At 55.8% G+C, this 24,664-nt stretch overlaps 3 protein-coding genes across 8 annotated transcripts in view; 1 reads left to right on the forward strand and 2 right to left on the reverse strand.

Annotated features, from left to right (window-relative positions):
* JUP (junction plakoglobin) overlaps positions 1–8,988 on the reverse strand; it is a 30,464-nt gene extending 21,476 nt beyond the window's left edge. For 2 of the 5 annotated variants that reach the window (XM_090291328.1, XM_090291326.1), the window contains exon 1: positions 403–537. The gene's annotated coding sequence lies outside the window, so the exon portion shown is untranslated. The other 3 variants (XM_090291329.1, XM_090291327.1, XM_090291330.1) reach the window with 3 other exon arrangements.
* Positions 31–24,476, forward strand: FKBP10 (FKBP prolyl isomerase 10). 2 transcript variants are annotated; one of them, XM_090291333.1, is made up of 11 exons: positions 31–1,007; positions 3,082–3,211; positions 19,721–19,866; positions 20,219–20,408; positions 20,518–20,663; positions 21,022–21,211; positions 21,393–21,538; positions 22,062–22,254; positions 22,604–22,746; positions 22,944–23,107; positions 23,420–24,476. In XM_090291333.1, the coding sequence occupies exons 3-11, from the start codon at positions 19,779–19,781 to the stop codon at positions 23,603–23,605; spliced, it is 1,446 nt and encodes a 481-aa protein (XP_090147459.1). In that variant the 5' UTR covers positions 31–1,007; positions 3,082–3,211; positions 19,721–19,778; the 3' UTR covers positions 23,606–24,476. The 2 variants fall into 2 exon arrangements, with proteins under 2 accessions (XP_090147459.1, XP_090147458.1); XM_090291332.1 differs by lacking the exons at positions 31–1,007; positions 3,082–3,211 and adding an exon at positions 17,246–17,552.
* Positions 10,444–16,401, reverse strand: P3H4 (prolyl 3-hydroxylase family member 4 (inactive)). Its single transcript, XM_090291334.1, has 8 exons — positions 15,647–16,401; positions 15,309–15,461; positions 15,022–15,193; positions 14,197–14,325; positions 13,150–13,295; positions 12,454–12,537; positions 10,824–10,968; positions 10,444–10,524 (listed from the first exon to the last, which is right to left on the reverse strand). The coding sequence occupies exons 1-8, from the start codon at positions 16,124–16,126 to the stop codon at positions 10,502–10,504; spliced, it is 1,332 nt and encodes a 443-aa protein (XP_090147460.1). The 5' UTR covers positions 16,127–16,401; the 3' UTR covers positions 10,444–10,501.
* Positions 24,477–24,664: the final 188 nt, after the last annotated feature.

The following is a 24,664-nucleotide window of genomic DNA, read 5'->3' on the forward strand; positions in this document are numbered from 1 at the left end:
GCAAGTTTCCCAAACGGTGAATTCCCAACCAGTAGAGCCCTGGGATGCAGGCGGCGCAGGTCAAAGTCTCCCCCCGCAAGAGTCAGGCGAGAGTCAGGGACGCGGCGTCGGGAGAGCTTTGTGGGCCCCGGGGACGGAGCAATTCCGGAGGCACCCACCTGCCCTGATCACTTCCCGCCCTCCTTGGATCCCTGGCTCACCCGGCCAGCAAGCGCACACCGCCGGAGCCTCGCGTCCCTGTATAAGGTCGCCGCGCCCAGGACCCCGGCGCGCCCCCTGCCGCCGGTGCAGGGTGAGGCTCCCTGGCTCCCGCCCTCACCTGCCCTGAGACAGAGGTTTCGGCCTCTCTGCCGCTTGCCGCCCTTCCCTCGCCCCAGCGATACCAGCCGCGATCGTCTGCACCTGCGTGTGGAGCCTGGCCGGGTTTGGTGGGGGTCAGGCCGGGCTGGGAGCCGGCGCGGGCAGCGAACTAAGCTCGGCGCGCTCGGGCGGCGGCTGCTCCGGACTCTGGCCAAGGAAGCAACTCAGTAACTGAACAAAAGGCGAAGGGACCTGACAGCCAAGTCACGCCTCTCGCCCCCTCGAAGCTCCGCCCCTGAGGGAGACGCCCACCCGCTGAGGCGGGTTCACTGGCTGCCTCGCCTGACTGTCCCATCGAGGGGCGGAGCCTCGCCCGCAGTCCTCTTCCACCGCCGCCTCTGTTTATCCTCTGGCCATTGGCCCCGGGAACTGCCATTCGGCTCTGGGGACGGCCTCCAACTTAAGGTTTCATCCTAAGTCTGTACTTATTGGGAAATATAAAGTTACTTCCTCCTTATTGGGCAAGGAACTGTCAGTAAGCCTAAGGAAAGAACCAATGGGAGAAATGGGGTGTGTCTTGCCCCACCCTACCTCTGAGCAGGTAAGACTCATTACTCTTCCCCTTCCCCCTACCTGACCAACAGGTGAGTCAGGGGGCACCAAGGAAAAGGACAGATGGCTTCACAGGCCAGCCAACTCAGCGTCAGGTATGATGCTTCTTGGGGCTTACTCACCCTTGCCACAAACTCTCAGTAATATATTTGTATAGCATTACATAGGCTTTTTGCTGGGTTGGGATTTTTTCCCCAAAGATGGAGTATCCATGAGATTTAGAGTTAAAATGCCAAGGTTTGAGCTCTGCCACTTAGTAATTGTATCATCTTAGGCAAGTTACTTCATCTTTCATCCCGTTTCTCCTCATCTGTATAATGGGTACATTAGCTATATCACACAGCTGTGTGTGGGAATCAGGCAAGTGCTAAATGTTGGAATTTAAATAAATGATATGGGTTTTTTAAATTCTTATGATAATTCTGAAAAATCATTAGCACAAAAAAATTATCCTCATCTTTGAAATAATGGATCAGAGAGGTCACAAAACTAGAAAATAGCACATCCTAAACTAGAACCCCTTCTAATTTCAAGCCCTTAAACTACATGTTCTCCTGGTAGAGTAGTAACATAGACATAAAATGTCAAAGCAGTGGGAGGGTCCAGGGAAAAGGCAAAAACAAATATTCTGGGTAGAGACAGAGAGCAATGATTTGGAGGAAATCGCCTGTAAAAATTGTTTGTTAAATATCAGGCAGCAGATCTAAAGGAAATCAACACTGGCATAAAAGGAAATGAGGCGGTGGGCCCCTCTTTAAAGGAAGTCTGGGTTAGTTATCAGAAAGAACTTCCCAATAGGCAGCTTAAGAAAACAATGGTCTTTCCTGTGTGTGGTTGATGAACTGAATGCCTGCTGGTGGTGGTACAACACGCCAAGGGTCCTGCATTCATTTATCAACACTTAAGTATTGAGCATCAACTGTAAGCTAGGCACTGGGTTAGACCCTGATGACATGGAAAATCAAAATGATCCCAGCCCTCAAAGGACTCCCAAAGCGCTAAATGTAAGCAGGTCGCTTTAGCTGCTCTGAGTACTGGAGTATTGGGGGAGTGGTTGTTCAGGGAAGGGCCCTTCCTCTGAAAAGCTTTATAGCCCCAAAGCTAGCACACAGGATGGCTGAGTAGAGGTACCCCAGCAGCATTCTTGACCACTTTCCCCACCAGAGAAAGGAATAATGGATAAATAGTCTCACTTCTGAGGCTTGTGCCACCCAAAAGGTCTTCTGGGAGAGGCCCAGGGAGACATCAGCATTCCTAACTAGATACCATCCCACATGCCAGTACCAGGGCCTTTTGCTTTGTTTCCCTTACTCCCCCTCCTCCAGCTTATCTCAGTATCTTCCCCTTTACCCCTGCCCAACCCAGCTGCTTGCCACCGTGCCACACAGTGCAGTGGCCAGTCCCCTGATTGGGAGCTCACAATCCTAGGCTGCCGCCACCACCACCACGGTTTCACTTCCTCCCTCTTCTACCTCCTACCTTCCCCTGCCCACCTCCCCACTTCCACCCTGCACACTGACTCACACACTTCCCAGACACAAGACTGGCTTAACGCCTTGCTTTCTCCCTACTTCAGCATACAGGCAGGGTAGGACTGGTTGACTGCAGAGGTGTGGAGGAGCCCGAGTCAGGTGGAGGAGTAGAAATAAGGCTTCAAAATAAAGCCTGTGTGTGTGTTCCCAGAATGCTCCCGGCCTGTCAGCCTGGAACGTGCTGCAACATGATGGCCTCAGAGCTAAGCACTTGGGCTGGGACTGGGAGGAAGCACCACCCCAGCAGCAGGAAAGACTGGGACAAGAGCTGTCTCTCCTCCCAGCTCAAGAAATTTTCTGCACTGTTATTAAGCACCTACTATGTGCCTGCCAGGCACCGAGGGTACAGGAAAGAATCAGAAAATGATGTTTACTATAATCAGCTGTCTGTATAGGGGATAAAGCCTCCCAGCCTTTAAACGCAGGGATTTCTGTTTGCTAAACCTCCAGAAAAGGAGATTCTCCAGCCTCCCTTATATGAACACCCTTGTCTCCTGATTCTAACACTGGTAGGTTCCTTCTGATAGTTAGCCTCGATTCATATTTCTGCAGTTTAAACTCATTTTTTTGCCCAAAGCTTAGTGGAAGCAGAGTCTTTGGGCCGCCAAGAACACATCTGGTTTATTCAACCTTGCAGTTTTCCGGGGCCTCAGAGTAAAGAGGAAAGAGCATCAAGTGGCCCATCCCAAGCTGCTCCAGAAACAGAATTTACTGCAACTAGAGGTCGGATGAGGGGCCAGTTGGTGAGGGAGGGGAGTTGGTGAGAGGTGAGAAGGCACTTCCCAGGGGGGAGGTGAAAAACAACCAGGGGCCTCCTTCACTCATCTGCTTCCCTGGTCCTCCACGAGCCTCTGCGCCATATAAGGATGTGGAAGAGATTCTGTTCACTGTTCAAACTTGGCCCTTTTTCTGTGGGGGCCCCTTCCCCAGAGGCAGGCAGAGATGTAGGTCTGCACAAATCACACACACATCCACATACAGCATCCGCGCCCACGCCCACGCCTCGGGGATACACACTCATAGGCACAGATTCAGATACACAAATGCCAGCCCTGTCAGCTCTCTCTCTCTCTCTCTCTCTCACACACACACACACACACACACACACACACACACCTTTCTTCTCTCCTCTTGGGGCTTAGGTGGCCTCAGGAATGGCCACCTCTAACAAGAAAGACTGGTGAGCAGATGGGTTGCTAAACCTCAGGCTGATGGTTGCTCCTTTTCATCACACAGCACTCTCCCTGGTGTTATAGCAGTGGGAAGGAAAACAGACAGCTGGACTGTCCCCACGAAAGGCAGGAATCAAAGGCGATGCAAAAATCAAGATGCATCTTAAAAAAAAATAATTTATTAGTTATTTTTTAGAGAGAGGGCAAGGTAGGGAGAAGAGGGAGAGAAATGAGAAACATTGACGTGAGAGACATCGATCAGTTGCCTCTCACATGCCCCCAACTGGGGACCTGCTCTGAAATCCAGGCATGTGCCCTGACCAACAGGGAATTGAACCAGCGAACTCTCTGTTCACAGGCTGGCACTCAATCCATTGAGCCACACCAGCCAGGGCAGGAGGCATCTTAAGCATATGGCCTCTCTCTCAGCCAGGAGAGAGCCATCCATAGACCGGGGAAGGGCTTCTGCCCTGGCTCCTGCCCTTTGGACGCCCCAACAGTGGTCCTCCCGGGGCTGCATCCTCCACACTGGGCCAGGGGAACAAGCCTACACAGAGTTCATACATCTCTTCTTCAAGACCACATTCTAGATACTGGACACTCTGGACTTCCTTGCCCAGCACTGACACTTGCTTGTAGGACCTGCAGTCCCTTACTCTGGCCCTTCCTCCTGAGAACAGACAGCAGCACTACACGTTGTACATGCATATTTAGGCAAAGGGTGACAAGGGGCAGTTATGGGGGAGGGATGGACACAGTGTAGACATGCAAACTGACGTATCTGCACACATGTACTGGAGTCCCTCTGCAGTGTGGGGGGAGCCAGGGTGCGAAGGAAAGGGGAGATGCCCCAGGGGCTGGGGGTCAGGGCATGGTTACCCCGGACTGCCATGCTCTGAGAAGAAGTCAGAATTCTCAGTTCTATCCAGGCCCTTCAGTTCATTGTGAAGGTGTACTTGTCAAGGCATATCCTATTTAACAGTTTGTTAGCTTGATCTGTAAGTTATTCAGTCCCATGTATACGAGATTCCATTTACACCCCTGCCCCTGCCCCCAGGAGTTGGGGTGGGGGCACTTGCTCAGAGTGACCCCTGAGCCTGGAAAAGACACTGGGTGTTGCAGAAGAGCCTCTAGGCTCCCAAACTCTTCCAGCAGGAGGGGGCACAAGCATCCCCCAGAGCAGGAGCAGGGTAGAAATGTACCAGGCCCTGGGGTAGGGGTGCTCCTGCCTTTTTGCTGCCCTTTGTCCAGGGGAGGAGTCTGGAGGCCAGAGGCTGCCCAGAGCCTGGGTCTTGTCCAGCCATGAGTGGGGGTGGGGGGCTCTTAATTATAGAGGTAGTTCCAGCAACACTTCACTGCAAGAGGAGTAGGCGGGGATGGAATGTCAAAGGGAAAACAGGGAGACAAGAGAACAGAGATAGGACAGGCCAGAAATAGCACAGGCCAGGGTGAGATACCAGGGGCCAGTCGTGGTGGAGGGAGCAGCTGGAGGAAGGTCAGGATCTCTCCAGATAAAGTCTATCCTGGGTTTACCCTCCTGTGCCCACCCTAATGCCCCCAAGGTGCAATTCCAGGACTTCAGGAGCCCAACAGAGTGGGCTGAAAGCATCAGGATTGTACTCTGGTCCTGGGTCTGCGCGTCTCTCTAAGCACCCCCCCCCCCTTCCTGAGTGATTGGGTGCGGGGAGGAACAGGGGAGGGCTTGCCACCTGAGTCACCCCCTCTCTGCTCCTGGCCTGGGCAACTCCACACACAGGCTGACACTGCTAGGGCCCCACCCACCGTGCCAGCCTGCCTGCCCCTCCCGCCCCCACAAGCCAGGAGAGGTGCCTGCCCTCATAGAGAGGCCACCCCTCCACACACACACACACACACACACACACACACATCAGGGCAACAATTTCTTTTCTCCCAGACCTGTGGATGGAGAGCCCTTCGAAAGAAAAAGAAGGAATAGTCTAATCAGCCTTCTTCCCTGTGTATGTGGGGAAACTGAGACTGGAGTCAGGAGGTGAAGGAACTTCCCTAAAATCACACCACCAAATTCCTGGCAGGGCTGGGGCTTGAAGCTTTGTCTCCTGCCCACCAGGTCTCCCCTCTAGCTCTACTCAGAGGTCTGTCTACATCAGTAACCTCCCTTCACTTCCTCTGAACCCTCTACAGCCTGAGAGGGCACCTCCCAGAACCACAGCCATCAATTATGCAAAGAGACCCTTCCCCCAGCTCACTGGCCCTCTCCACCGCCTGGCGCTCCTGGCTCCAACCCCACCATGGTGGGAACAGGAGTCAGGACTTCCCCCGGCCTTGTACATTAGTCCCAACTTCCCCAGTCCCGATCCTTGGCCACCAGGGAATTTGAGAGTTGAGATCCTTGAATATTTCATCAGCACTTCAACCTCCAGTTTAAGAAGCAGCCAACTTAGAGCTCATGGTTAATTTACGGCGCCAGCAGAGAACCTGGAAGTAGTGAGGGGGAGGGGCAGGTGGGCGGGTGAAGGCTGGACCCATCTGTGAAGAGGGTGCTGGAGAGAAGCCAGCTCCATCCATCCATAGTGTGTGTGAGAGGGGTTGGGGGAAGAGACTTGGGACATTTCCATTTTTGAGGATACCAATGTATTATCAAAACAAACAAAAAAAGGTTATCAAAATAATTGTGCTAAAGGTTAAAGTCATATGACAAGCATTTTCTGACTTCATTCCTGTCCCCGTGTCTCTGTAACTTGGTGCACAATCTCATTTGGAGATATTAATGAGAAGTTCCCCATGGCTGTGAGGCTCCCTACACCCACCCAGGCCAGGGAAAGAGACAGACTCCCCACTGAAATTGGCTGAATCTTGAGCCTTCCCAGTCTCCTCTAGGAGGATTTAGCCAAGTGGTCAAGGGAAAAGGAAGGAATCTCTAGTGACCACCTCTTACTTTGTTCCAGGAACATAACACCACACTTCTAAAGGGAAAGATGGAGCCCTGGCTGGTGTGGCTCAGTGGCTCAAGCACTGGCCTGCCAACCAAAAGTTTGCTGGTTTGATTCCTGGTCAGGGCACATACCTGGGATGTGGGCCAGGTTCCCCAGCTGGGGGCATGCAAGAGGCAACAGATCTCTCACACTGATGTTTCTCTCATAAAATAAAATTATAAGCTTTAAAAAAAAATTTTTTTTTAAGGAAAGACAGAAAAGGTGATTCGAAATGGAAAATGTCAAATTCTCTGGGTCTCTTGGTGACTTACCTAGTGAGTTCTTTCACATCCTCAGAGGATCAAGTATATGTATACGCATGTGGTAGTGGTGGGGGCGGGGAGTGAACCAGCATGCCCTCCTCCTTGCCTCAGTTTCCCCACCTGAGTCATGGGATGACAGCTGCTCCCACACCAAGGGCTGTTTGGGGGACAGAAGAGATGCTATCCAGGCACGCTGGTGGCAGGTGGGTCCCAGGCACATAGTGATTATGAGGTGATGAGGCTGGCTTGGGGTGTAGGTTGGGGCTGATTGGGATGGGTGGCCCCAGCCCCCAGCACACTCCCAGTGTAATCCCCAGTCATTCTGGAGCTTGATCCCTGGAAGGGAGCTGGGCAGGACTGTGCCAGCCTGCCTGAGAGTGAGCCCTGGCCCTCGGGGCCCAGTCTAGCCTGTCTGGGGCTCAGTTTCTCCACTTATGAAATTGGGGGCATCTGCTGGCACTGTCCTTGGAGAGAAGTTGCAAGAGAAGGCCTGAAGGCCTCGGAATGGGGAAGCTGCGGGGAGCTTGGGCCCTGCCACCTCCAGGACCTCTCCAGCCAGGGTATGCAGTTGGCCCCAGCCTTCTGACACAGGAGGGTGGCATTGTTTGTCCCTAGGGGACTCTACTCTCCCAGAGAAGAGGAACAAGAGGGTACAACTTTAAGAACTATTTCTCAAACCTAAATGGGGAATTTCTTCCATTGGAATTTACTGGAATTTTGGGGAAGGACACGGGGCTCCTCCCACCTCACTTGATTATCACTTCTCAGGGTTCAAGAACGGGCTAATCTACCTGACTCTAGCAAGTCTGCCCCTCCCGGCCAGTCCTCTAACATCCCACCCAACCTCAGGAAGCAGACAAGAGAAGCAGACAAGAGGGGCAGGACTGGCTCTGGGATCAGGCCTGAGAGAGAACCCTAAACTGCCTGCTGGCTCTTCCTCCCCTTCCTCCCTCCCTCCCTCCCTCTTCCCTTCGGGAACTCCTTATCTCCTGAAGTGAGCTGGGGCAATTCGGACCTTTTGTCTTCACAAGTGGCCCCCACCTTCCTGAATTTGGCCCCAGCTGAAAGCCTAAAGGGACAGAGCCAACACCGGAAACCAGGGCAGCATCCTCATCTTTCTCTCCCTTCTCTGAACAGCATGATTTGAGGACAAAAGGTTCAAACCCAGCTCAGTCACCACTCTCCTTGAGGAACCTTGAACAAGCTGCTTCGCAGTAATATCTATATTGCAAGACTGTATTGAGTGTTATAAAGAACGTGCTGAGTGCCTACCACATAGCAGATAATACATTGTAGTAGTGAGGCTTCCCTTGGGATGGGGTCTTTCTGGGTCTGGGACACCTCTGTGGCATCTGAGTCTAGTCTTTTCAACCGTCCCTAACCTTCAACCCATTTCACTGCAGATGCTATGACTGATGAGGTACTGGGTGGGGTAAGAAGTGAGACAGATGTGGAGGAGCAAGAGCGTCTGGCCTGGGTGGGGTCGGGAGAATGGGCTGGAGGGCCCCAGAGGGCCCACGTTGGGACTTGCTGGGACTTGCTGGGACTCCGTCACACCGGTTTGGGGAGCCAGCCCAACACTGGGGAGAGGCTGGCATTAGGGAAAGGCAGGAGGGCTGGCGCTGCCTGAGAAAGAGGAGCTGAGCGTGGCACACTGACTGGGGAGGCCTGGGCTAATGGCCTGTGTGGAGGACTGGTGCCTAGAGAGGGGCCACACTTGTGCTCTGTTCTCACACACACTCAGGGACACCACTCTCAGATGCACACTTGGACACACCTGTCAACATACTTCTTACACTGCAACCCCTCCATTCTCTCCATCCTTTTACTCAGCTCTATTTTTCCATCTTATTTATCTAATATGTATTTTTTAACATTTATTGTTGACTGCCCGTCTCCCTGCTAGAATGCATGCTCCACCAAGGCAGGTGCTTGGCCTGCTTTGCCCACTAGCGTACACTCAGCACCAGTGGGTGCTCAATAAGTATGTTGTGAGCGAGTGAATGACCCCCATGTAACCATATTCACAATGCACAGGGACAGCCAGGGACGCACATGCAAGCACATGCACACGCTCACACCCAGCCTCGCACATCCACACGACAGGCAGTATACAGACCTTTGCACTCTTGCACAGCAGCACTTTCAGATTCCACCCATCCGTTCAGATGCCAGGGCTCCTAATCACACAGGCACGCTCAAGCACATCCCTGCTCCCCACCTTCTGAAGTGCCAGCTCCAGAGGACAGCCCCGCCCAGCACCAGGGCGGGAGCAGAGCCTTGCTGGGAGCTGACTACACAGCAGCTCCAAAGGGGTGGGGTCGGGCTGGGCCACCTGGCACCTGAGAGCTCTCAGGAGACGCTACCTACCGGAGGGAGGAGGGAGGTCACCTTCACCCCCTTGACCCCGCCCACCTGCGCTCCAAACTCAAGACTCTGGCCTTGCCACCCTCATTGTTACCAAAGGCTCAGGAAAGGGGTTTTGGGTGGGGTAGGGATGGGCGGGGCCCAGGCCAGGTCACCTGGCACGTCTAGGGAAGGTAGGGGTGTGGAAGGTGAGAACTAGGCCTCCCAGCTTTAGCTCCACCCTGCAGTAACAGAGAAGGCTCCTCCACCAGTCACCTGGCAGGCTGTGGCCCATGGTCCCTTCCCAAAGATGCCTCTTTGCCCCCACTTCCCCATTGTGGAACATGGAGGGGACACTGGTGAGTCACAGGGCTGGGTGATAGCCACCTGACACCACATCTCCGGACTCTCTGCCCCACCACCCCCTAGAGTCAATGCAAGATTGGGCAAGACAGTCTGGCAGTCTCACTGCCACCACAAAGTCTCAAGTCATCAAACCATATCCCTAGGGCTCCTCTGGCCACTGAGAGGCTGTGTTATGGAGAATGGGCGCCCACTCTGACTCCAAGGAACCAGGGTCAATGCCTGTAAAGTGAAGATTGGAAGTAAACGTCCTTGGCCCCTTCCACTCACTCGCCATATGCCAGGAGGGAAGCGATGCTGAACTAACTAGGAAAATACAGGACATCCCATCTGAGAAATCTGAAACCACCATGTTCCCAGGATTCAAGGTGGGAACTGAGTCCTTACGCCCCCTGGTGGCGGATTGCAATGACAAGCTGCTGCTCCTCATGGTCGCAAACACCCATGGTCCGCAGAGGCCAGACTATGCTCCCTCCCCTGCCGCTGCATTTACAGATGAGGGGAGATGGGTGCAGAGGGAGGGAGGGAAGGATCTGCACCCTCACCACTCAGCCCAGGCGAGAGTGGACCCCAGCTTGTAATTCATTCAACAAGAAACATTTATTAAGCACCCCTGGCCTGTGTGCCAGGAACCGCTGGACTATTGGTCCAGCATTCTTCATGATGCCAGCTGCCCCTCCACTGTCTCTGCAATTCAAGCTGAGACCCTAGGAGAAGGGCACTGGGAGGAGGACAGGCCGTCAGCACCTGCAGCACCACCGTCTTGTGGTCCAGAGACCCAGTTGGGGGGCAGGAAGGGCCCGCAGAGCCACGCTCACAGGCGGGACCGGATGGCGCCTGGTCAGCTATGTCCATTTTACATTTTTAATAAATAGTTCTTGCTGCTGCCCAGGCTAGAGGGTGGTCCCATTGGGCCCAGGCTTCCCAGGCCCTTGGGAGGTACAGGGACAGGCCTCTTCTCATGCCAGGTCAGGTTCTGGCTCTGCAAAGGAAAGAAAAGAGCACTGGGGTCAGCCCCCCACCCACTCCCAACAGGTGTCTGGGTGCTGTCCTGTGGGGAGGTGGGATCAGGTCCCAGCTGGTTCCTGCTCCCAGGAAGGATGCCACCCCCTACTGAATGGGACAGGGGTTGTCCACAGCCTGGAAGCCCCCAGAAGACAGGGGTCCCAGCATCCAAAATACATATTCCCCTGCTTCTGCAGCCCAGTGCCTGGATCCTCTGTCCCCAGGGTCCATCCCAGGCTGCATCCCCACCCCGCCGCCATGGCTCAAGTCACTGACCAGCCTCAGCTTCGTCACCCTTGGCGTCTGCCTCCTGCCACCAGTCAGCATAGATGCTCTCCTCGTAGTCACCCTCCCCCTCAAACTCAGCATCAGATGGGTGTTCCTCAGGCTCCAAGGGCGGCTCTGTGTCCTCCAGCTCCATCTAGAGCAGCCCCAGGGTTGGGGGACAAACCAGATCACAAAAGGCACAAACCTGGATCAGCTCCCACTCTGGCCAAGGGGACCTCCCACCCCATCTCTGTCTCAAGATCTCATGCAGGAATAGGTGAGGGTTTCACCCACAAAGTCCTATCCCCAAGCAGCTCCTCCCTGAGTGGGTACATGGGGCTCCACCAGCAAAGATTTGGTGTTAGCATAGCATCACCCTCTCCACAGCCCACCTTGTAAGTATAGATACCCCTGCAAGAATACTGCTAGTCCATGCACACTGTCTGCTTACACGACTCCCAGCCAGGAATGCCTTTACTCCCCCACGCCTGCATAGCTCATGTTTATCCCTCCGACCCCAGGCATCAGCTCCAGGATGCACCCCTTGTTATGACCCTGGCTGGGTCAGGAGTCCTCCGGTGCCCCGTGCTGACCTCCCCCACAAGGAGAGGGATTTTGTGCCTCCCCTGACTCCCCCACTGCCTGGGAAAGGGACTGTGCCCCTCATCGATTTTCCCCAGCCCCAAATACGGAGTCTGACAAATAGCATGCAACACATTACAGTACTGTAATCAAAACAGCTACTACTTGCTGAGTACCTACTACATGCCAGCTCTATACTAAGTGCTTTACAAACTTGATCTCATTTCATTCTAACCACACGGTGTGAGACGGGCATTATTCTCCCCGGTCAATGGATGAAGAAATGAAAGTTTGAGGGTTATCTAATACTTGGCCCACTTGGGAAGTGGTGGAGCCAAGTCAGGCTAGCAACAACCTTGATGCTAAGAGTGTAGACCCAGCCCCCATATTCGATGAGAAGAGCAAGGGTGCTGGAACAAAGCAGGGAGTGGGAAAAGATACATTAAGCAGGAACACCTGAGAGAATTTAGATTCGCAAACCCTCATTCAGAATCAATGTAACATGCTATGGTCCTTCCTTCCTGGTGTCCTGCATTCATTCCTTCATTCACTGGTTCATTCAGACTCAGTTTCTGAGCGTTTGCTCTGTGGTGCTGGGTGCTGTGGGTGAGCTGGGAATTGTGGTGCTGGGTGCTGTGGGTGAGCTGGGAATAACCTGGTCCCCCATTCTGGAGCACGAGTCTCTTGGAGACTGGCTGGAGAAGGGGGCTGGGTGGGTTGGACCTGGACTGCAAATAAGTCCACATCCAGGGAGGCATGGAAGATCAGAGTTGGTACTGCAAGCCCAGATGACAGAGCCAGGGCATGCAGCAAGGGCTTCCTGGAGGAGGCGCCATCTGAGTTGGGCCCAGGAGAAGCACGATTCAGACATACAGAAAAGGGGGACATGAGAACACTGAGGAGGGAGACAAGGGCAGATGTAGATAAGAGACAGAAGAATTTCTCCTGCTTCACAACAGCTGACTGCCAGGCTGACCTTTGTCAAAGTGGCCCAAGGAAGACCAAGCGGTCTCCATCACCAACCACACAGCCCTGGAGTACAGGGGGGCCCACTCACCTCATCATCTGACTGCAGGTACATGTGCGCAAACTCCAGCAGCTCCCGCAGCTCAGCTGTCTGGTTGTGGTAGTGCATGGCCTCCTGGGAGGGGAGGGGAGGGAAGTGAGGTGAGCTAGACCCTGCTGCCAGGTGGTGCAGGAGCCAGAGCTCCTAGGATCTGGGTCCTCTGGCCCTTTCCCAGCCTCAGGAGCCTGAAACAGGTGTCAGCTCACGTGCTGATTGAAAACTTGAAGCTGCTTGGAGTACTGGGTTAAGAAGGATTCTGAGGGCTCAGTGAGAAAGAGCGCCTCAACCGATGAGTAATGTCTGCCACTGACAAGTAAATGGGCAATAGCACCATGTGCCCCATATTTGCCAGTGTTGCCCTAGCCTCCCAAGGAGTTTCTCAGTTGGTCCAGGCTGGGGTCCCTGGGGAAGAAGGGCCAAGGCCAGCAGTGAGGATGATGAGGGTGGGGAGGTGAGCAGGCAGGAACGAACAGATATTTCCCCCATCCCAGGCTGTGCTAGCAAGGTAGGTAGTATCATCCCCGTTTTTCAGGTGAGGCAACAGATTTAGAAAAGGTCAGCAGTGTTCCCAGGACCACATAGCTGGTGGGGCTGGGTTCAAACCCAGGACTCCAACCACAACCCACATTTTTTACTTTCACCTCCCATCCTGCCTCCTGAGGAAGCCAGTCGAAAGGCAATGCCCACCTCCCGGGGCTGGAAGTCCTCCTCCTCCAGGCCCCAGCGAGCCCGGTGGAAGCGGTAATACACCAGGTTCTGCTGCATGACACTGTCCTCAGGGTCGAAGAGCATGTAGCTGGCGGCGCTGCGGGCGGCCTGGCGTACGTCGTTCACTGCAGACAGACAAAAAGAGTGAGGAGTAGCCCTGGCACTGCCCCACCTTCACCTCACCCACCCCATCTCCTCATTCAGTCTAGCACCCCTGCCTCCCCAGCTGTCTTCCAGAATACCTTTGGGCGTCTCACCCACCCACCCAACAATAATGCAAGCTAGGGTGTACTGGACATCCTAGCCCGGCCCTCATTTAAGACTCAACATTATTGTCATCCCCATTTTACGGACACAAAATAAAACGCACAGAGAGGTTAGGTAAACTGCTCAAGCTCACACAGCTAGAGAATAATGCCACCGGGGAATTAGAGGCCAGTGGTGGCCCTCAACTTCTTAGCCAATTGGTCCCATTGAAGGGTCTCCTGACCTCTTGGTCCTCAGCACCTCCACTCCAATTCCAGCCTCTGTCTGAATCTTGGCATCTCTGCATTGCAGAAACCCTAGAGATTATCCATCCCAACCCCCCTTGAGGCCAGGCTCTCCCTCAAATGAGGAAAGGTTTAAGTCCTGATGCTACATTTTATTAGCTATGTGACAAATGGCCCCTTGCCCTCTATGAGCCTGTTTCCTGATCTGAAAAGTGGATCTGGTAATGTCAGCTGCAGGGGTTGGTGAGAGGATCAATGAGATAAACAGATGTGGCAGGGCTCTGGAAACTGTCAAGTGCTGCAAAGTTGTTGGCTCTCTATAGTCATTTACTCACGAAGCCCTGGAATCTTCCCCCGAGGCTGCTCCCTGTTCTCTCCCATAAGCCTCTCACCTGCCCCATCAACCTCCTCATCCTCCCACTGCCCAGGGGCCTCAATCCTGAGGGACAGCTTCCCATGGCTCCATGATGCTCCCAGTGCGGTGCTTTCCGCTCCCCTCTCTCCACCCCTGCCCCAAGCCCACCAGAAGGCTCACACTTATAGTAGGCAAACTGCAGGTAGTGATACATGGTAGCCACGAACTTCTCCACGAAGTAGCCACCCACATTGGGGGTCAAGTTGGCCTCACAGTCCACCTTGCACTGCAGAGATTCTGCAAAGAGATCTGTGGGATGAGAAGCAGTGGTGAGAAGCTGGTGGTGTGCTGAACAACACAGATGGGGTGATGGAGAGGACTCCCAGTCCCAGCTCTGCCTGCACAGCCTGATGCAATCCCGGGAGATAAGGAGGGGAGGATAAGTACTGCTGAGGATGACTACTGCAGACAGGGCTGACTTACCACTCACATCTCTGCTCTCTGGAAGAGCGGCAGGTGAGATTTGGAAGCGGGACTGAGGCCCCAATGGAAAAGCTCAGGACAACTTTTTCTGCTTTCCCCTGCAGTTAGGGACCCCCAGACTATTAATTTCTGGCCACAAACTGCTCTTTGCACACACATGCTGGGCTGTTTCCCATGTCAGCTGGGCACCTTTGCACCTGCATCGATTTCCTGGAAACTCTGGGAACCCAACCTCTGCAGACACTTTTGAGATGTCACTGCCTCTCCCCACCGATAATGCCCAGCACCTTGGACACTCCTGACTCAGCCCTTTGGCACACAGTGTCAGGGGATCTGGTGTGCTGTCTCTCTCAGCAGACTGCACGCTCCATGCTCCCAGAGATAGGGTAACACTCGACTCCTGCCTGCCTCTAAAGAAAGCACTTTGTAGGTGCTCCATACATGTGTTAAGGGGCCTGAGTTGTTCTGAGCAGGGCCCAGGGGTGGTTGGGAAGGATGCTCCATGGGTTTGGGTGGGGGTACCTGCTATGGCAGGGTAGAAGTCCTTGAAGTCCACCTGCTCATGGGCGCCCTCGCAGCCGGCCAGACACCGGGCAAAGATAGCCAGGTACTCGGCCAGGGCCCGTTCCATGTCCTCTGTGCTGCTGCGGAAATCCCCGCTGTTGTAGAGCTTCACTGCCCGGAGGAACACGGCCTGGAGAGGAGCGTGGTGGGGGTCAGGGGGACACCCAACACTTCCCTCCTCTACAAGTCCTATAGGGGGGTTAGGGAGGAGTTTCAGGGCCAACTCTCCGCGCCCCGCACCCCACCTCGTAGGGCTGCGCCTCCAAGTCGGTGAGCGGCTCCTCGGTCGCGTCCAGCAGCCCCCGATAGTAGTTGAGATACTTGGAGGTTAGCTCGTGCTTGGGGTTCTTTTGGAGGAAGGTGTAGGCCGCGGCCAACGCCTTCTCCAGCCGGTTAGCCTGGGAGGTGGGGGGACAGAGTGGGACAGTAGGGCCAGAGACCGCTGCCCTGAGCGCATAAGCGGGCCTGGGAATCGATGGCAGCAACCGGCCCCCCGTAATGCACCGGAAACCCGACGCCGGCTGGGAGAGACCAGGCCAAACAGGGCCCGGGAGCGGGTGGGGGGCGCGGGGTGGGAGCCCACCTTGAACTGGGCGTAGTGCAGGTACTGGTAGGGCAGGCGGCTCTGGAAGTCACGCAGCAGCTGGCGCGGCGGATAGGGCACCTGGAAGGCGGGCAGCGTCCGCTTGCAGCGCCGCAAGCAGGCGGCGCGCTCCAGGACGTGGCCGAAGAGCTGCAGCTCGCGGGCCCACTCGTCGCTGTGGCCGCCGTCGGGGCCCGGCGCGGGCCCGAGGGCCGAGGCGGCGGGCGGCGTGGGCCCGCTGCAGTTCGCGTGGCAGAAGGCCTCGCTGTCCCGCAGCAGCCGGTGCAGCCGCAGCGCCGCTTCCAGGTAGCGCGCGCTCTCGCGCCAGCTCTCGCCCTCGTACTGCTCCAGCGCGTGCCCGTAGGCCGCGGCCAGCGGCATCAGGTCCTCCGGCGGGAAGCCCCGGAAACTGTACTTCTCGTACTGCGCCCCGGAGCTGCCCAGTAGCAGCCACAGCAGCAACCAAGCCGTCCTCTTCATATCCCCGCCGCGCCGGCCGGCCGGCTCGCCAAGCGGAGAAAGCGTCGGTGTCCGGCCGGCCGGCGGGCGGGGAGGGTAGGGGCCGAGTCGGCAGCCCGTCTGGGTCTTAGCGCCGGGCCCCCGGGCCCCCAGTCGGGTAGTGGTCTAGGTCAGGTCCCCAGAGGGGCATAGGGCTGCGTCTTCCCTCTTTTCGGAGGGCGCAATGGTGTCTTGAGTTCCTAGCGTTGCCCCGGCCCCGTCCTTAGGGCTTTCCTTCGACAGATGGGGGGGGTGGGGGGTGGAGGCAGCGCTTCCCGCACTGTTTGGGAGCCTAGAAAGCTCCTCCCTACACAAAGACAGCACCCCCCTCCACCTTAAGGTCGTGAAACTGAAGGAAGCCTGTTATTCTACCCAAGCCCTAGGGCCTCGTTTTCCGTTCATCACAGCGCCCCTTCTGCGCACGCCCTACACCCAGTCCTGGAGGGGTCACTCCAAGTGCTCCCCTAACCCGCGCTGGGGAGGCGCACACCTGATTTTATCTTGCACACCGTCCACTCTCACCACCTCCTCCTACTGGATCTCCATCCCATGTCAGAAAGTCCTGCTGGCAGTCCAGCGTTTGCAGGACAAAGCAGCTCCTCGTCCCTGGGTGGAGAGGCCGTCCCTGGGACAGTAGGGTTGGGGGATAGCCTCCGATTCTGAAGCCTCCCGGAGAGGACTTTGATTTGGGGGTGCCAGCAAAAAAAGCAAGTGCTGCCACAGTCTGGCTTTAGGACCCCGGGGGCTCCGAGGGGAAAAAACAAAAAACAAAACAAAACACAGAGTGTGTGTGTGTGTGTGTGTGTGTGTGTGTGTGTGTGTGTGTGTGTGTCAGCTCGGACTTCTTTCTGGAGCCTCCCTCCCCCGCTAGGCCCCAGGTCTCTCAGGCCGGGAGGGGGAAGAGGAGGGAATCTGGAGTTCTTTGTGATGCATTCCTCGGTCTCCAACACTCTCGGCCTGGCCCTCTCTTCCTATTCCGCCCCCGCCCCGCCAGCTCAGTCTTCCCAGCCCCCATTCCACGTGGACCAGCCAGGACCGGGGTGGGGAAAGAGCACAGGAAGAGGGGGAGCCTGCTCAGGGAGCGGGGGGGTGGGGGAGGAGGTTAGTGGCGGCTCTTCTCTCTCTCGTCCTCACTGCCCGCCGTCCCAGATCCAGGCACCATGTTCCCGGCGGGGTCCCCCAGCCACACCCTCCTTCGGCCCCCACTACTGCAGACGTTGATGCTGCTCTTGTACGCTGTGGGGAGGGGGCTGAGCCGGGCCAGCCCGGCGGCCGGGGGTCCCCTGGAAGACGTGGTCATCGAGAGGTACCACATCCCGAGGGCCTGTCCCAGGGAAGTGCAGATGGGGGATTTTGTGCGCTACCACTACAACGGCACTTTCGAGGATGGCAAGAAGTTTGACTCGAGGTAATGGGTTGGGGTGCCCCAAACTCGCCACTCCTCTTCCCTGAGCGAGGGCCAGGCGCTCTTGGGTCCTGGGGTTCTTGTCGCCCTTTGAAGCTGTGTCTGCATTCTGGTACTTGCTCCAGATACAGCTCTCAATTTCAAATCTTTGCCTCTCCAAGGACCCCAATTTCTTTCACACAAGCTCCCCATATTCCTCAAAGTGCATGATAATCAGGGCGAACTGCTCTATTTACCATTACTTTATTTAAAGATAGGGGGAGGGGGACATTCTGGTCCACAGTGTTGGGGGGAAGAACATGGTCTCTGATACATGTGAACCCTCCAGTGGTCTCAGCCTGGGACCCCTACTTTCCCACCCACCCTGGCTCCCTTCAGGTTCCAGCCCCAGGTTTCAGTGTTTTTGTGGTTAGAGTAGAGGGAGTAGAGCTTTCTTTTGGAGGGGGTGGCAGTTATCAGCCTTTGGTTAAGCAGCCTGCATTATAATAAGACAGCGGGGTGGATCTGGGTGTGCAGGGACCCAGGTGCATAGGGACCCTGGCTATATTTACGTGTCATCTTGTCAGACCTGCCACCCTCAGAAGGCTCCCTCTCCAGGTCTCCCTGCACCCCCACCTCCCTCCATCTTACTGAGCTCTCAGGCCAGGGCTGCCACCCATCTTGCCAGTCTTGGGGTTTGAGAGACCAGCTTCTGGTCTGGGCCAGGCCTTTGGTCTTCTCTGGCAAGTCCACTTTTGTTGGGGGGCGGGGGCGGGGCAGGGCAGGGCTGCATCTTTGGTCTCAGTGACACACACAAACCCCCACTCCATACCCTAAGAAGTCAGTTCCTCCTAGACGTTTCCCCGAAACACACAGCTCTGGCCCACAGGACATCGGCGGCCATGGCTTTGGGGGCATGTGGTATATGGGTAAGAACACAAATTCCAGAGTCCAAGACCCTGGGTTCAAATTCAGGCTGTGACCATGGACAAGAAATTTTGCCTCTTGAAGCTTCACTTTCTTTATCTGACAAATAGAGATTACAAACAGTCTGAAAAAAGCAAGCCCCTACTTCCTAAGGCTAATGATAGGGCTCAAACAAGATGATGAATGAAAGTGAACTTGACACAGTGCCTGGAAGTCCGAAAGGGTTCAAAATATATTGGCCTTGACCCTGGAGAGGACCAGGTGCCCTGAGAGTGTTTAACTAGCGCTTGAGCCCTCACACAGTACTGTGAAGGAACCAGGCCAGTCATAAAACCAGCTCAGTGGGCAAAATGAGGTATAGGCAGTAGCCAGCTGTACAGTCCTGAGCCCTTGACTGCCAGCAGTGGGGGAGGGGCATGGCTTTGGGGGATGATTTCCCTGGTGGGGACTCTGGGAGCCAGGCTGGGCCCAGTTTATGCAGTGCTGAGCTTGGAAAACTTTCACAGTCCATGGCCCCCTCTGATCAGTCTCCCCTAACTTCTGAAAACTTAAAATAAATGAAAACTGTAGCAAAAAAATAAAAGCTATGGCAGTTTTAGAATAAGCTCTTTCAGAACTGAAAACCAATCCCTATCCCCCAGCAGCTCCGCTTCCCCTTCCTTTCTTCCTTGGCCAATCTGTGGCGCAGAGGCACACTCAGGGGCTTCAGAGTTATGCACACCATATATTAGCTGTGACCCTGAGTCAGTCAAGTCTCAGTTTTTCTCATAAGAAAAGGGAAAATAATGTACGTCTCAGTTTTTTTCTTATAAGAAAAATGAAAACACTTATGTCTACCTCACAGGGGAAGGAATCAAATAAGATCACGAATGTAAAATGCCAAGAATTTAATCAGCATATCCTAAATGCTCAATAAATGTTCCTCTTCCCCATGAAGCACGGAGCATTCCTTTGCTGTCAGCAGATAGTAGCAGCAAACAGGCAGGCCTGCACCAACCCCTATCCTAGGGGTACAAGGGCCCCTAGGCTCCTTGGGAGCTTCCTTTTTGCAACAGCCCAGCTTCTAAAGCTGGGGGTCATGGCTGACCTCAGAGGGAGGTGAGGAGCATGTGGATCTACACCCGTGTATAGAGAGGGGGTTGTGTATGCATGTGTATGTGTGTATGCACCTATGCATGTATGTGACCAGGGGCAGAGGGAAACATCTGACTATATGTACCCTCACCTGACTCCACTGTATCCCATCTGTCCCCTCTGCCCCCCAGCTATGACCGCAGCACTTTGGTGGCCATCGTGGTGGGTGTGGGGCGTCTCATCACTGGCATGGACCGAGGCCTCATGGGCATGTGTGTCAACGAGCGGAGACGCCTCATTGTGCCTCCTCACCTGGGCTATGGCAGCATCGGTGTGGGTGAGAAGGGCTGGGGCGCAGGCATGGGGATGGGGGAGATCAGGAGGTAGAATCAAGGACCCTGTGGCCAGAAAAACTGAAGCTTAGAGAGGGAGAGTGACTTGCCCAAGGTCAACTGCCTACACAGTATGAACAGTGGCAGGTCTGGGACTAAGTGTCTGTTTCCTGCCCCTGAGGTGGGAGGAAAGGAAATAACTATAACAGGGCCCTGGGTGGGATTATAGCTTGGGTAGGAAGAAGGGGAACTAGAGGTGTGGAGAGGGGGGCCAAACAGGGCACTCAGTTCTCCACTCCAGCCCCATCCTGGGGCGACGGGCATCAAACATGAGCTGCTGCTGCCTGGCCCTCACAGCGGGGCTCATTCCCCCGGATGCCACACTCTACTTCGACGTGGTCCTGCTGGATGTGTGGAACAAGGCAGACACTGTGCAGGTTGGCACCTTGCTGCGCCCGCCCCACTGCCCCCGCGTGGTCCAGGATGGTGACTTCGTTCGCTACCACTACAATGGCACACTGCTGTGCGGCACCACCTTTGACACCAGGTAAGGGCTGGAGGGAGCCCTGGGGAGCAGGGGTCTGTGGCATGGGAGGGAGTCCAGCGCCCAGCTGCTCCCTCCTCCAGCAGCATCACCTCTACCTCATTCTCTGCAGCTACAGTAAAGGCGGCACTTATGACACCTACGTTGGCTCTGGCTGGCTGATCAAGGGCATGGACCAGGGGCTGCTGGGCATGTGTCCTGGAGAGAGAAGGAAGATCATCATCCCCCCATTCCTGGCCTATGGGGAGAAAGGCTATGGTAAGGGCAGGCGAGGACTCCAGGCGATGCCCCAGAAGTGGGCTGTCACGTACAGCTCTTCAAGCTGTGTACTGCACAAGGGCACCCAGCCAAGGAGGCCAGTAGGAATAAAATCTAGCTCTTGGTGCTCATCTCATTAAGAAGGGGTGCTGTGTTCTGATTCACACAAAGGTTCCGTATGGGCTGGTCGGTGGCCGAGGGGAAAATCCAGCTCAGGCCTCACAGGGGGAATGAGATACAGGGCTGCTGAGGGCAAGGAAAGGGCTCTGGTGCAGGGTTCCCACACAGGCCTTCCTGAGTCAAGAAGGAGCCGAGGTTTGCCCTCCACCAGTATGGTTGAAGCCTATCCCTTCCCCAGGGACTGTGATCCCCCCGCAGGCCTCCCTGGTCTTCCATGTCCTACTCATTGACGTCCACAACCCGAAGGACACGGTCCAGCTGGAGACACTGGATCTACCACCTGGCTGCATCCGGAGAGCCGTGGCCGGGGACTTCATGCGTTACCACTACAACGGCTCGCTGATGGATGGCACCCTCTTTGATTCCAGGTCAGGGGGCTGCTGATGCTGAGGAGGGAGAGTGGAGCTGGGGGGAAGGCAAGAAGCCATCAGGAAGGGAAGTACCAGGTGCTGGGGGTCACCTAGGCAGCAGATGGGGGTGGCTCTGAGCTGCCTGCAAGGGCAGGAGCCTCTCTGACGCCCTCGCTGGCCTCCCCACCCTGCACTGCAGCTACTCCCGAAACCACACATATAATACCTACGTGGGCCAGGGTTACATCATCCCAGGAATGGACCAGGGGCTGCAGGGCGCCTGCATGGGGGAGCGCCGGAGGATCACCATCCCCCCCCACCTCGCCTACGGGGAGAACGGGACCGGTAAGCCTGTCGTACCTCAGCTCCTCTCCTGAACCCCTCAATGACCTTCCCCAGCTCTGCCCCTGTCATCAGAAAAACAAATCCCCCATTCAATTCCTGCCACACGGACTCCATACATTTCTCCAGGGCAGTCTCACCACTTCTCTTCGTCCATACTGGAGAAGTACTCCTGAGCTTGGGGCGGGGGGATGGTTATGGCAGAACAGGAACAGCGTAGCCCTAGGAAGCAAAGAGACCTGGATTTGAGACCCAGCCTTGCTGGCAGCCTCAGCGTCCTCACCTATAAAACGGGACTAATCTTCTTGATCAGCTGGGTAAGTTACTGGGAGGCTGCAAGATGGTGTAAAGGGCTTTCTTACCGGCAGGTCCCTCCCTCCCTCCCCTGCTCCCTAGAAGAACTGATTATGGGGACAAACATCCTATCCCATCCCATCCTCATTTGAAACCTCAGAGCCATTTCATGGAGACCCGGAGTGGTGCCTCCTAGACTCCAAGCTGATCCCCTCCCCCATTCCGGTCCCAGGAGACAAGATCCCTGGCTCAGCTGTGCTGATCTTTAACGTCCACATCATCGACTTCCACAACCCTGCGGATCCGGTGGAAATCAAGACATTGTCCCGGCCCCCTGAGACGTGCAATGAGACCTCCAAAACTGGGGACTTCGTTCGCTACCACTACAACTGCTCTCTGCTGGATGGCACCAAGCTCTTCTCCTCGTGGGTCTGGGGCAGGGCCAGGGCTGGGCAGGTGGGTGGGCACAGGTGAGGGGAGTCCTCATGGCACCCTCTTCTCCATAAGTTCCCATCTATGGGACGCATAAGGGGCAGAAAAGGGAAGGGAGGATGAAGCTGGCAGAAGGGGAGCCGAGCCCTCAAGGCCACACTTCAGGAGCAATGGCAGGATGATAAGGGTGTCCCACCTCTGGGCTGTGGGGCCCTGCACTCTGCTCCATGGATCGGGCACCAGGAGGATCCTGGGGTGGGTAGGGGGATCGGGGAGACAATGGGATATGAACTACTGGGGAACAAGGAAGGGTACTGACCTGGGAATCTACCCTTCTCCCAGGCATGACTACGGGGCCCCCCAGGAGGCAACTCTGGGGGCCAAAAAGGTGATCGAAGGCCTGGACACAGGCCTGCAGGGCATGTGTGTGGGAGAGAGGCGGCAGCTTGTGGTCCCCCCGCACCTGGCACATGGGGAGAGTGGAGGTGAGAGGCAGAGACTGGTCTGACCCACACCCTTTGCCCCTTACAGATGGTTCTGTAAACATCTACGGTCCCACTCTCCAGCCCCCAGGAGGGATAACGGAGGCCTGAGAGCTGGGGGGCACACTGGGCAGGCTGCAGAGCCAGGCCCAGCCTCTGGCCCGATTGGGACCCTTTCCTTCTTGTCTCCCTCCCTCCAGCCCGGGGGGTCCCTGGCAGTGCTGTGCTGCTGTTTGAGGTGGAGCTGGTATCCCGGGAGGAGGGACTGCCCGAAGGCTACCTGTTTGTGTGGCACGAGGACCCTCCCGCCAGCCTGTTTGAAGACCTGGATCTCAATAAAGATGGCGAGGTTCCCGCGGAGGAGGTGGGTGGGGAGTTCAATCCATAAAATGACCATTCCCACACTCTCACCCCCACAGAGCTACCTTGCGTGGTGGCATCTAGCAAGGACAAGGTGCATGTCCACCCTCTTGTGTGCGCCAGTGTCCCTGCCCCTCTGCTGGGTCCCTGTGCCTTGGCTTCCTTGTCCCTGCCTTCTCTCCCAGCACACATGCAGCCCCGGTCCGCTCCTCTCAGTCCCCACCGGCTGGCCTCCCTGGGGGCCCTTACCTAGGCCACCCAAAGTTCTCAGGCAAGACCCTCACGCCCACCTTCCCCTGGCTCTCTTCTTCCTCAGTTCTCCACCTTCATCAAGACTCAAGTCAGTGAGGGCAAAGGGCGCCTCTTGCCAGGACAGGACCCAGAGAAAACCATAGGGGACATGTTCCAGAACCAGGACCGCAACCAGGATGGCAAGATCACCATGGAGGAGCTCAAGCTGAAGTCTGATGAGGATCAGGAGCGGGTTCATGAGGAGCTCTGAGAGCAGAACTGGGCCTGGGCCCAAGCACCAGCGCCCGCTTCTGGGGGGCAGGGGCCGGAGGGTGACCTCCAGTAGTCACCCTCCTCTCTTCTGGGAGGAGGTCTGAGAACATCTAGAAAGTGGTCAGAGGAGACAACTCGTCTTCCCATCAGCACACGAGTAAAATCCACAGCACAGACCTCCACTCGGTTTTTCTCTTCCAGCCCACACCACTTCCTTAACAGTTTTGGAGTTACAAAGCCAATCCGGGGATCGGTGGAGTTCTGGGTCAGACAAGGCCATTGCGGGCCCCTCCCCCACACCTCCGTGTCACCGCTGAGCATGGCCAAGCTCATCGTTCCTTTATTTCCCCAAACTTCATCTGTTTGTACTTTTCCTCACCGTCCCCGATCCTGCCCCCCTTTCTCTGTCGTGGCAGCTCTCAGGAGCGTGGAGCAGGTTGGCAGACCCCCGGCCTTCCTCCCACAGCCCTGGCTGGCTCCAAAGGAAGGGGCGGCTCCAGGAGAGCAGCCCTAACACACTGTCCTGTCCCCACCGGCCTGACCCCTTCCTCCTCGCTGCTGGGGCATCCCCGGGAGCTTCAGGGCAGGGCTGGGCTTTGTGTCACCTTTCATCCCTAAAGAAGGCTGCCTTCCCTAAGGGACTGAGGGAGAGGAAGAAAACCAAAGAATGGGGGTGAGGAAACCTACCTAGATGGGTCTTAGGGCTACGAAATGAAGTCCCTGGTTTGGAGCTGAGAAAACTTGGAGGGGCTCATTGGGGACTGAGGAGTGGGCAGGGTAGGCAGTAGGCAGAGTTCTGCACCCTCAAAGGGCTAAACTGGTGTCAGATCTCTTTTCTCCTTTGTGACAAATAAAAGACTGAATCAGAACCTCAGGAAGTGGTCTTTCATTAGGGGGAGGCCCTTAGACCCAAAGATTCCCAAAAGATTGGGAAGAAAGAAGAACAGCAGGTTGTCTCCATGACTCTCAGCTCAAGACACTGGTCCCGAGGTCTCAGTCTCCTTCCTCTAGAGGTTCCTGCTGCTCTGATACCCAATGCCCAATGCGGGTGCCCTAA

This window comes from Furipterus horrens, unplaced genomic scaffold (genome assembly GCF_987537825.1).
Source record: "Furipterus horrens unplaced genomic scaffold, mFurHor1.1.pri manual_scaffold_11, whole genome shotgun sequence".
Taxonomy (NCBI): Eukaryota; Metazoa; Chordata; class Mammalia; order Chiroptera; family Furipteridae; genus Furipterus; species Furipterus horrens.

Bases quoted from the DNA above. Each gene is read 5' to 3' on its own strand.
- P3H4 (XM_090291334.1), bottom strand. From the start codon at position 16,126: ATGAAGAGGACGGCTTGGTTGCTGCTGTGGCTGCTACTGGGCAGCTCC. The intron at 14,326-15,021 runs GTACCCCCACCC...CTCATCCCACAG, and splicing joins CTTCTACCCTGCCATAGCAG to ATCTCTTTGCAGAATCTCTG. The intron at 13,296-14,196 runs GTGAGCCTTCTG...GTCTGTCTGCAG, and splicing joins GCAGTTTGCCTACTATAAGT to TGAACGACGTACGCCAGGCC.
- FKBP10 (XM_090291332.1), top strand. From the start codon at position 17,305: ATGTTCCCGGCGGGGTCCCCCAGCCACACCCTCCTTCGGCCCCCACTA. The intron at 17,553-19,720 runs GTAATGGGTTGG...TCTGCCCCCCAG, and splicing joins GGCAAGAAGTTTGACTCGAG to CTATGACCGCAGCACTTTGG. The intron at 20,664-21,021 runs GTAAGGGCAGGC...TCCCTTCCCCAG, and splicing joins CTATGGGGAGAAAGGCTATG to GGACTGTGATCCCCCCGCAG.